Consider the following 11,500-nt stretch of genomic DNA (forward strand, 5'->3'; position numbering starts at 1 on the left):
AAAGGAAAAATTCATCTATTCTTAAAGTTTAAAATGAGATACAGACCATTATGGTAGAGAAGGGACGGTGACAGGACCATGAGGTTCACAATCACATCACATTGGCACTCAGGAAGAAAGACCAGACAGGAAGTAGGATCAGGCAATCAACAATAAAGATCCATCTCCAGTCACTCACTTCCTCCAGAAAGGCTGTTTATCCTAAAGGTTCTATGCCCTTCCAAAGCCCCACCACAAGCTAGGGGTAAGTGTTCAAACACATGAGCCTAGCCAGAACATTCCACAGTCACATAACTGTTGACCGAGGTTTCTGTCCCACCCAGTCCCACAGTCATTCTGTCCCAAAGAAACACACAGAGGTCTACATTAATTATAAACTGGTTGGCCTAATATCTCAGGCTTCTTATTAATTAATTCTTACATCTTACATTAGCCCATAATCCTTGTCTGTGTTAGCCATGTGGCTTGGTACCTTTATCAGTGAGGTGTTCTCATCTTGTTCCTCTGTGTCTGGGTCATGACTGAAGACTGAGCTTTCCACTTTCCAGAAATCTCCTGTTCTTGTCACCCTGCCTCTATTTCCTGCCTGGTTGTCCTGCCTATACTTCCTTCCTGGTTACTGGCCAATCAGCATTTTATTAAAGTAATACAAGTGACAGGATAAAAAAAACCATTGTCCCACAACACATGACAGTAGCTTTTATTGTTGTTTTGTTTTGATTTGCTTGTTTGTTTGGTTGGTTGGTTGGTTGGTTGGTTTGGTTTTTCAAGACAGGGTTTCTCTGTGTAGCTTAGGTACCTGTCCTGGAACTAGCTTTTGCAAACTAGGCTGACCTCGAACTCACAGACATCCACCTGCCTCTGCCTCCAGAGTGATGGGATTAAAGGCATGCACCACCACCCAGCATCAGTAGGTATTTTTAAGAGGGAGGAACTTGTTCCTGCCTGAACTTGGTAAGCCAGACTTTGTTGGCTCCCCAAGGGAGGCTTTACCCCTCTGAGGAGTGGATGGGAGGGTGGGATGGAGAAGGTTGTGGGGAGCAAGGGAAGGGAAGGAGAACTGGGGATAATATGTAAATTTTAAAATAATAAATAATATTGAAATATTTGCTTTAGTACTCTTTCATAATATAGGCAAAAATAAGACCCAAGTTCTCAATTTTTCATATATTCCATTGCAAATAGGAGAATTTATTAAATTGTTGTCAGTTATCTGTACTAGCAGACAAATAAGTTTTATTATTGTGTGCTACTTCTATTTCTCTTCACTTAGAAAGAAGTGTCCACAACAATATTCCTAAGACTTTCAGGACATTCAATACATATGTATGTAAACACAAATCTGCTGTTTTCATTCATCTTCCTCCTCAAATTATTCTCCTATTTCCTCTCCCACTCAGCTCTAAGAGTGCTCTATCTCTTCTTCCATAAAATGTTGTTAAAGGAAATGTCAGCCATTTAATGTGGACCCAAGTGTGTTACTTCTTATAGTATCCCAACATGCTTTTCAAATATGTACTAACATAATTCAAGAAAATCATGATCAAAGTTTGCCAGTATTAGATTTTTGACCTTCATTTATTAATAATTTGCTATATGAACAAACTGATCTCTGATGAGAGGAAAGTAATCATAATTTTATTCACACATGTCTTAGTTTTGTTTCCTGTTGCTATGCTGAACACCTTGACACAAGGAACTTTGAGAAGAAGAAAGGTAATTGGTCTACAATTCCAAATCATGGTCCATCATTGTGGGGAAGTCAAGGCAGGAACTGGAGGATGATAATCATATTACAGCCACAATTAAGAGTGCAGAGAGAACAAATGCAAACTTGCTTGTGCTTACCTCAGTTTCTCCACTCATACAGTACAGGATCCCAAGCCCAGGGAATGCTGCCACCCACAGTGGGCAGGTCCTCCTACATCAACTAGCATAATGAAGACAATCCCTCACAAGCCAACCTGACTTAGGCAATTTCTCCTTGAGACTTTCTTACCAGGTAAAGATCATATAAAGTCAACAACTCTCTCTCTTCTCTCTCTCTCTTCTTTCTCTCTCTCTCTCTCTCTCTCTCTCTCTCTCTCTCTCTCTCACACACACACACACACACACACACACACACACATACACACACAAACACACTGCATTACCTATGTTTTTAATTAGTACCTTCATCTAAGTTGCTCCTAATTAACTATAGCCTTTGATAAGGATGCTGAAGGATGCTGATTTTAATAGGAAAGTAAGACAGACCTACTACTACTCAGGACTGGAGTAGCAGAAAGAACTATTCAAAGTTCAGGCCATCATGTAACAAGGCAAGTCATATATTTTATTCATATATTTTCATCTGAGATAACAGTGCCTTGGTCTTAGGTAACTTTTAAAATTTAAAGACATTCAGAGTAAGGGGAGAACATTAAGAAGTAAGATGTGGTTACATAAACAAAGAGGGGGTTGCAACTTCTTTTATGATATGTAGCACAAGAGTAGGGACTACCCAAAACCAATAAACAAAATTCACCAGGTTTTTTTTTTTTTTACAAAAGGAAAATAAGGCAAACAGACACATAACAGAAAAGAATGGGCTGTTCATGGTTAACAAAGTTGCTAGACAGATCAACAGGTCAACGAGAAGAAATAATCTCAAAGTCCTCATTTAACTTTTGTAAGACCCCAGTTTTATGTGGATAGATGAATAGGTTACAGATATACTGATGTAAAAAATTTGATAAAATAAATAATTATGAGACTAAGATAAATGCTCAAAATTGTTAAGAGTTTTCTATGTTATAGAATATAAAAATTATAAACAATTATTATATCTTTTATAATTTTTCACTGGAAATGTATGTTATTTTATGATCTGGAATATGTGATTAAGCAGGTATGTGTGTAAGTAATTTGCTTTTCTTTATGTTAAACCAGTAATTCTCAATTAAGGACAGTTTTATTCGTAGAGAATATGTCTCAATGTCTGGAGAAATATTTTATTACTCTGACTGTGGGCATACTGTAGACTGGGTAGAGGAAAGGGATAAAGCTAGACTTCCTACAGTGTAGTTGACCATCTCAAAAGTAAAGATTTACACAGACAAAGGTGGTAATAAGATTGGTAAATCCTGACATTAAACAAACAAAAGATTTACCAAGTGCTCATTCCTCCATGTAATAACTTCTACTTATATTACTTAATATTTGTTTTAGAATTTGATAAAATGTGTTTTGATCACGTTTGCCCACTCCTGCAGCTCTTTCCATACTCACATCCCTCCTTTTCTTATCACCCAACGTTGTGTCCCTTTTTCCCTCATCATAGTCAATGTGTGTTACTGTGTGGTCCTCCTCTGGAGCACAGTCAACCCACCAAGGGCTATACTCTTAGGGGAAACTGACCCTTCCTCTCCTAGCCACCAACAATTGCCAATAACACCTCATCTAGGGGCAGAAATGCATGCCCAGCTCCCCTTGCCATCCATGGATTTGGTGTGGCTTGGGCTTGTACAGTTCTTGTACATGCTCTCACATCTGCTGTGAGTTCATATGCACAGCTCATATCTGCCTGTTGGTTTAAACAGTTTATTTTTCAATATAAAAATTGAATAAGCTCTTGAGCTATCATAAAGGTAGTTCACACATAAACACATATAGATGTCTTTATAATAATATATACTGTTTGTGTTTAAGATATATATCCAAGGGCTCAATGTATTCAGTCTGTTTCCACTTATTATATTTTCTCAAGAATTTATGGTATGAATAGTATCTACCCCCAAATCAATTTGACCTTTGACCTTTTCTTATCTTGATTATGTTCCTGCATCTCTATCTTTTACAGAAACATTAATGGTTTCATTAGTGCCACTATTTTTTGCATGTATATATTCCTACTTTTAAAACAGGTATTTTAAAATATGTGATATCTCTTTCTCTCAGGATCATGCAAGTCAAAATGGCCTGAATTAACTGACAAGTAGAGAAAGATTTTCTTGTCTGCCATTACATCTTGTGTGTTGGCTATTTACAAGCCCTATGTAGGTATATATTGGTTTATAGAGTATTAAACAATATGCAGCTATTTTGGATAGAACTGATACTGGTGTAATGATATTTATATTAATTTTTAGAATTTATTATAATTAATTTATGATAAAAATATGTTTGAGGGCTTGCTTATAGTCAAGAATTCAGAGGTAAATGGGCTGGAGTGTAAGCCAGTCAGTAGAACATGCACAGAGACCTGGGTTTGGTCTTTGGCCCTACTTAATGGTTCACAGAGTAAGTAATGGTACTAAAGAGGTGGAAAAAAAACAGGCTTGGAATTCACAGTAATCCTTGACTCAATAGAGAATTCCGGCCAGGCTTTGTCGCATGAGACCCTGTCTCAAAAATAAAAGATGCTAATTGGTATTCTAGATGTTTCCAATGTCTAATATATTCCACATAAAAATAATATTTTCCAGAACAAAGTGGCATGCAATTCATTTCCCAACATTGAATATGCAGCCTAACCAGAATAGAATTTATCCTGAGAAATTTTGTTCCATCATAAATGGGCTTGTGGCTGAGATCTTAAATCAGTGGATAATAAGTCAGATAAGATTTTAGGAAACCAAAAACTGTCTGTATACCTGGGACCATCAAAGACGGTTCTGTGACAAAGAGGACTGAGCTGAACTTGAACAGACTGATAAGAACAAGAAGCAAAGAGAGACACAGAAAAGAGGATGAACAAAACTGAGAAGGTCACGGCCATAATCATGAAGCCATGAACAAACAGCCATTGCTGGGGCAGCCGATGACTTTGGGCTGCTAAGAAGTGACCAAATTGTGGGAGAATCAGAAGAGTGAGTTTCATGGGAAAACCCTATAAAATACCTACACGATATCTACAAATAAGGTAAAACATGCCGTGCCCAGAGATCAAATTTTTATTCTCAATGAATATGTAAGCCTGAGAGGTTTCCCCATACATAGAGACCTTTGTACTACATAAAGCAAAGCCTGTCCTACATAGGCTATCGAAAGCTCCATTAAAATGACCATTAGCAAAGGCAAGCTAGATTTAGTCTCAGCACCATGTGGCTTTTCCATCCCTAGTGACTACAAAGAAAACTAATGTCCTCATTTCCAAAGAGGGGTGCTATAATTAAAGTCTTATTTCAATGACCCTAACCACTATCATAATGGATTTCGCTGTCAAAAGAGTAAGAGAGAAAGAATTCCTTTTGGTCAATGAGTCTTATAAAAGATACAAGCAAAAAAATTATTGTTGTTTTTTTAATCAATATTTTTCTAACACCCATTGTTCTGCTTATGATAATATGTCTGAAGTAAGAGATAAGTTCCTCCAAAAATATCCTTAGTCCTGCCTTCTACCACTCTGCAGTTTTGTAACCCTTCTTGCATGTTAAGATAACACCTTTCCTGACAGGAGACTCAGAAAAGTCACCAAAGGCTTTATGTTTGAGGTAAGACCTTTACTGTTTAATTCTCTTTAGTAGTTATCAATTAATTAAAATTAATAAAAGCTCTCCAAAGAGTCAGTATGTTTTGAAAATCAAAGATTAGCATCATATATACTTAAATTATACAAATTATCATCAAATGAATTTATGATCATTTGTTAGTTATCTATGAAAAGGGTTATAGATGCTCACTTTCCTACAAAACATCACTGTTCTGGGAAGAGATTCAGCAAGTTCACCTAACAGACTCACAAGCGGCCTCACAAGGAAGCTGATGGCTCTTCTAGGTGACCCCAGGATGCTCTTTAGGATAGAACATGTTTTGGTTTTACAATTGGCTCCTTAGACGATTTCCACTTACACTGAATTGTCTAGCGCAGTGTCTTATTGACACCATAGTTGAAAATCACCCTGAAAATAAGTCTGAGATAAAAAGAAAGAAGGAAATAAGTGCTGGGGATTAAGCCACAAATTCTACCACCAATACAAACCCAGATGTGCTAAGATGTAGCATTTGCAACGTCTTCACTAAAGCACTGCTAACTGAATTGTGTGTGGAACTCTTAATTAACTCCAGTATCTAGGTAACATACAAGGTTTGTTGTCCTGATTTTTGTGAACTAGGTCACTCTGTGTTCTTCAATGGCATCAATGTCTAGCACATTTCTTGGAGAACAATCCAAGCACAGCTTGTGTCAGCTCACAGGAATTGTTCATGTTTGGGATTGCTATGCTTACAACAGGAAGAGTAACCTATGAAGATTACCACCTATGCAGAAAGTTACTAATGCTTATATTCTGGGTGATGATTGACAGGTCAGATTCAAGGAAGTGGTGGAAAGAGGGGAACTTACAATTATAGTCTAATACCTTAGCTCTCACAGCTGCTTTCTTCTTTTGCTAGTAAGAAAGTAATTCTTTCTTAAAACCTCTTAGTTTCTTGAAAGTATCTGGACACAGTCAAGACCAAATACCAGATTTTCTAGTAATAAGTGTTGACTAATCCTTTGCCTGTTCACTCTTTTATACAATATATATCAGAGGGTACCCAGAAATTGGTTACGAAGAAGTATTTTTTATACACAGATATAAAACAAAGGTGTTTGTTCAGTCACAATGGAAATAAAAGCTTCTGAATAAAAATAAAGATTCAGAAGAATCATTTGCAGTCATCTCTAGGCCTGGGGTCTTTTATGTGAACCAGGGAAGTTTTGTAATTGCATCAGGTGTTAATTAATAAAAGTCCTACGGCTAGAGAGATAGCTCAGAGATAGTTCAGAACACATAATAGTCTTGCAGAAGAGTATTTGATTTGATTCATGGTTTGGCTTGGTGCTCATTTGATTCCCAGGACCCACATGACATGGCTCACAACCACCTGTAACTCTGGTTCCAGGGCATATTATGTGCCTCCGTTCACCACAAACATTCATGTACATACATAATGAATTTTTATTTATTTTACATTTAAATTCATAAAAGCGGTCTGGGAAGATGGCTCAGTGCCTGATGCTCAAGCAAGAGAACCAGAGTTCAACTCAGATGCTCAACACCTACTTAAATGCCAGGTTGGCATGGCAACCCACTTATGATCTAGCATTGGAAGGTGGAAGCAGGATCCCCAGGACAAGCTGGTTAGTGAGGCCTGCCTCACTAGTAAGCTCTGGGTTTGATTAATAGAGTATGCCTAAAACGAATAGGGCTGTGTAGGGATAAGTCCCGCCCCTTAAGGGGCGTGTTCGCCTCGGGCTAATGTCTGCCTATAAATTTGGCGAGCAAGCTCCGAGCTTCTCGCTTCTGCTTTCCTGGTCTCCGCGGGAACGGTGGTTCTGTAAGTCTATTTCTACATTAAAGCTATATATATATTTTTACACTCTGTCTGCATTCATTTACGCCGCTACATTTTGGCACCCCACGTTGGGCGCCATAATGTAGTAATAGGGGCGACGGCGGGGCTGCGTCCCCAACACCCCAGCCGCCTGCCCGTCTGGCTTATGCCCCAAAATAATTACACGGACACTGTATTCTTTTAAACTCTGCTTGGCCCTTTAGCTCTAGCACTTACAGGCTAATTCTCACATCCCGATCAACCCATCTCTAATAATCTGTGAGAACCGGTCTTACCGGGAAGATTCTAGCCTAGTCCATCCTGGGTCGGAGCTTCATGCTGGGAGCGGGACATGGCGTCTCTCCCAGGCGTCTGCTCCAGAGAGGAGAGCTGTCATGTCTCTGAGCTCACTTCCTCTTCCTCCCAGCATTTTGTTCTGTTTACTCCTCCCACCTATCCTCTAACCAATGAAATGGGCCAGGGCAGTGCCTTTATTAGCCAATGACCTTCCTCCATCAGGGCTGGAGAACTATCAGAACATTTCCTGACATTGTCCGTAAGCCTGCTCATGCACCAACACTCATATGCACATGCACTGGCACACATATGATATGTAATGGCACACATATGATATGTACTGGCACACATAATACACATGCTCTGGCACACATATGCACATGCACTGGCACACATATGATATGTACTGGCACACATATGCACATGCACTGGCACACATATGATATGTACTGGCACACATATACACATGCACTGGCACACATATGATATGTACTGGCACACATATGCACATGCACTGGCACACATATGCACATGCACTGGCACACACATGATATGTAATGGCACATATATGCACATACACTGGCACATATATACACATTTACTGGCACACATATACACATGCACTGGCACACATATACACATGCACTGGCACACATATGCACATGCACTGGCACACATATGCACATGCACTGGCACACATATGACATGCACTGGCACACATATGCACATGCACTGGCACACATATGACATGCACTGGCACACATATGCACATGCACTGGCACACATATGACATGCACTGGCACACATATGCACATGCACTGGCACACATATGATATGTACTGGCACACATATACACATGCACTGGCACACATATGCACATGCACTGGCACACATATGACATGCACTGGCACACATATGCACATGCACTGGCACACATATGATATGTACTGGCACACATATGCACATGCACTGGTACATATATACACATGCACTGGCACACATATGCATATGTACTGGCACACATATACACATGTACTGGCACACATATGCACATGCACTGGCACACATATGACATGCACTGGCACACATATACACATGCACTGGCACACATATGCACATGCACTGTCATACATATGCACATGCACTGGCACACATATGCACATGCGTTGGTACATATATACACATGTACTGGCACACATATGCACATACATTGGCACACATATGCACATGCACTGGCACACATATGATATGTACTAGCACACATATGCACATGCAGTGGCACACATATGCACATGTACTGGCACACACATGTGCACATGCACTGGCACACATATGCACATGCACTGGCATGCATATACACATGCACTGGCACTCATATGCACATACACTGGCACATATATACACATGTACTGGCACATATATGCACATGCACCAGCAAACGTGTGCACATGCACTGGACACATATGCATATGCACCAGCAAACATATGCACACACACCTGCAAACACACATGCACCCATAAGAAAGAGGAGAATGAAAAAAAAACCTATATGAATTGGTGATGAGCATGTTATAATCACTATTTTAAAAGGTAGTCATTTAAGTGTTTAATCTCACCTTTTAATTCTATAAATCAATACATGAATCCATTTAAGAGGACTGTGGATGAGTTAACCAAGCATGTGCATTGATAGTAAAGATGCAGGTGACAGCTTCTGCTCTTGACAACTATGGAAGACTGAGCATGCAGGGAGAAAATATCATGTGGATACAATGCTGTATCTACAACTTTTCAGGTAAATAGCACAGAAAAATGAATCTTTTATTTCACCCAGAATAGCAATAAGCATAGTTTTTGCTTGAGTGTAAACAGGGACAAAGTATTTTCTCTGAGTTGCTAATAAGAAAAAAAAAAGACTATTTCAAAGAATAGAGCATGAACATTAAGTAGCAATATCTATGTGAAGTCCACTTGAATCATGGGTGAAAATAAAAGCAACTATTCTTTTTCTTTCTTTTAACAATAGGTCATGGAACTAAAGGAGTGTTTGAACTTCTGTCTGGATGGCGGAGAACCAAAGAGAATTTACCCTTCAAAGACAGGGTAGCGGACGCCTATTCTGATGTGATGGTCACCTACACCATGACCAGCTCCCTCTACTTCATCACGTTTGGTATGGGTGCCAGCCCATTCACAAACATAGAGGCAGTGAAGATCTTCTGTCAGAATATGTGTGTCTCTATTCTATTGAACTACTTCTACATTTTCTCTTTCTTTGGCTCTTGCCTGGTCTTTGCTGGACAACTAGAGCAAAATCGATACCACAGCATCTTTTGCTGTAAGATCCCTTCTGCAGAATACCTGGAACGCAAACCTGTGTGGTTCCAGACAGTCATGAGTGATGGGCACCAACAGACATCCCATCATGAGACAAACCCCTACCAGCACCATTTCTTTCAGCACTTCCTCCGAGAACATTACAATGTTTGGATTACCAATATCTACGTGAAGCCATTTGTGGTCATCCTGTATCTCATTTATGCCTCCTTCTCCTTTATGGGGTGCTTGCAGATCATTGACGGAACTAGCATCATCAACCTACTAGCCAGCGATTCCCCAAGTGTGTCCTATGCCATGGTTCAGCAAAAATATTTCAGCAACTATAGTCCCGTAATAGGATTCTATGTTTATGAGCCGCTTGAGTACTGGAACAGCAGTGTCCAGGAGGACCTGCGGAGGCTCTGTAGTGGGTTCACCACAGTTTCCTGGGTGGAGCAGTACTATCAGTTCCTGAAAGTCAGCAACATCAGTGCCAATAACAAGACTGACTTCATCAGTGTCCTACAAAGCTCGTTTTTAAAAAAGCCAGAATTCCAACACTTTCGGAATGATATCATTTTCTCTAAGGCAGGAGATGAAAACAACATCATTGCTTCTCGCTTGTATCTGGTGGCCAGGACTAGTGGGGACAAGCAGGAGGAAGTCATAGAAGTCCTGGACAAGCTGAGGCCCTTGTCGCTTTCAAAGAGCATCAGGTTCATCGTGTTTAACCCTTCCTTCGTTTTCACAGACCATTACAGTCTGTCAGTCACTGTGCCTGCTCTGATAGCAGGCTTTGGGGTTCTCCTGGTGTTAATCCTGACTTTCGTCCTCGTGATCCATCCCCTGGGCAACTTCTGGCTCATTCTTAGTGTCACCTCAATTGAGCTGGGTGTTCTGGGCTTAATGACCTTGTGGAAGGTCAACATGAACTGCATTTCCATCCTGTGCCTTATCTACACTTTAAATTTTGCCATTGACCACTGTGCACCACTGCTTTACACGTTTGTACTAGCAACCGAGCACACCAGAACACAATGTATCAAACGCTCCCTGCAAGAGCACGGGACAGCCATTTTGCAAAACATTACTTCTTTTCTTATTGGGTTGCTCCCCCTCCTCTTTGTGCCTTCAAACCTGACCTTCACACTGTTCAAATGCTTGCTGCTGACTGGGGGTTGCACGCTTCTGCACTGTTTTATTATATTACCTGTGTTCCTAACCTTTTTTCCCCCTTCCAAAAAGCACCACAAGAAAAAGAAACGTGCCAAACGAAAGGAGAGAGAAGAAATTGAATGCATAGAAATTCAAGAGAACCCTGATCACGTCACCACAGTTTGAAGGTGGAGACTTTTTTTTTTCTTTCCAATGTTGCACAATGACACAGGGCAAGGAAAGCTCAGACCTCAGCTGCTTGGGCTGGCCAGGGGTCACAGTGCAAGTCAGATCAAGAGTACTTTGCTCATGATACATCCAAGGATCTGCTTCCTGTGGGGGGAAGAGGGGATAAAAGGAGGGAAAGTTCTTTGCAACCTTGTTCTCCATGAGAGATACATTTCCAGACATTGATTTAGAGCTATGGATT

General features: G+C 40.1%; 1 protein-coding gene across 3 annotated transcripts in view; it reads left to right on the plus strand.

Moving 5' to 3' along the window:
- Positions 1-11,256, plus strand: part of Ptchd4 (patched domain containing 4) — a 173,837-nt gene extending 162,581 nt beyond the window's left edge. For all 3 annotated transcript variants that reach the window (XM_041656310.1, XM_041656309.1, XM_041656311.1), the window contains one exon: positions 9,623-11,256. In XM_041656310.1, the coding sequence (XP_041512244.1) occupies positions 9,623-11,256 (1,634 nt within the window). The remainder of the gene's footprint in view (positions 1-9,622) is intronic.
- The last annotated feature ends 244 nt before the right edge of the window (positions 11,257-11,500 follow it).

Source organism: Microtus oregoni, unplaced genomic scaffold, assembly GCF_018167655.1.
Source record: "Microtus oregoni isolate MIOR12 unplaced genomic scaffold, Mior012 000007F_ref0000211, whole genome shotgun sequence".
Classification (NCBI taxonomy): Eukaryota; Metazoa; Chordata; class Mammalia; order Rodentia; family Cricetidae; genus Microtus; species Microtus oregoni.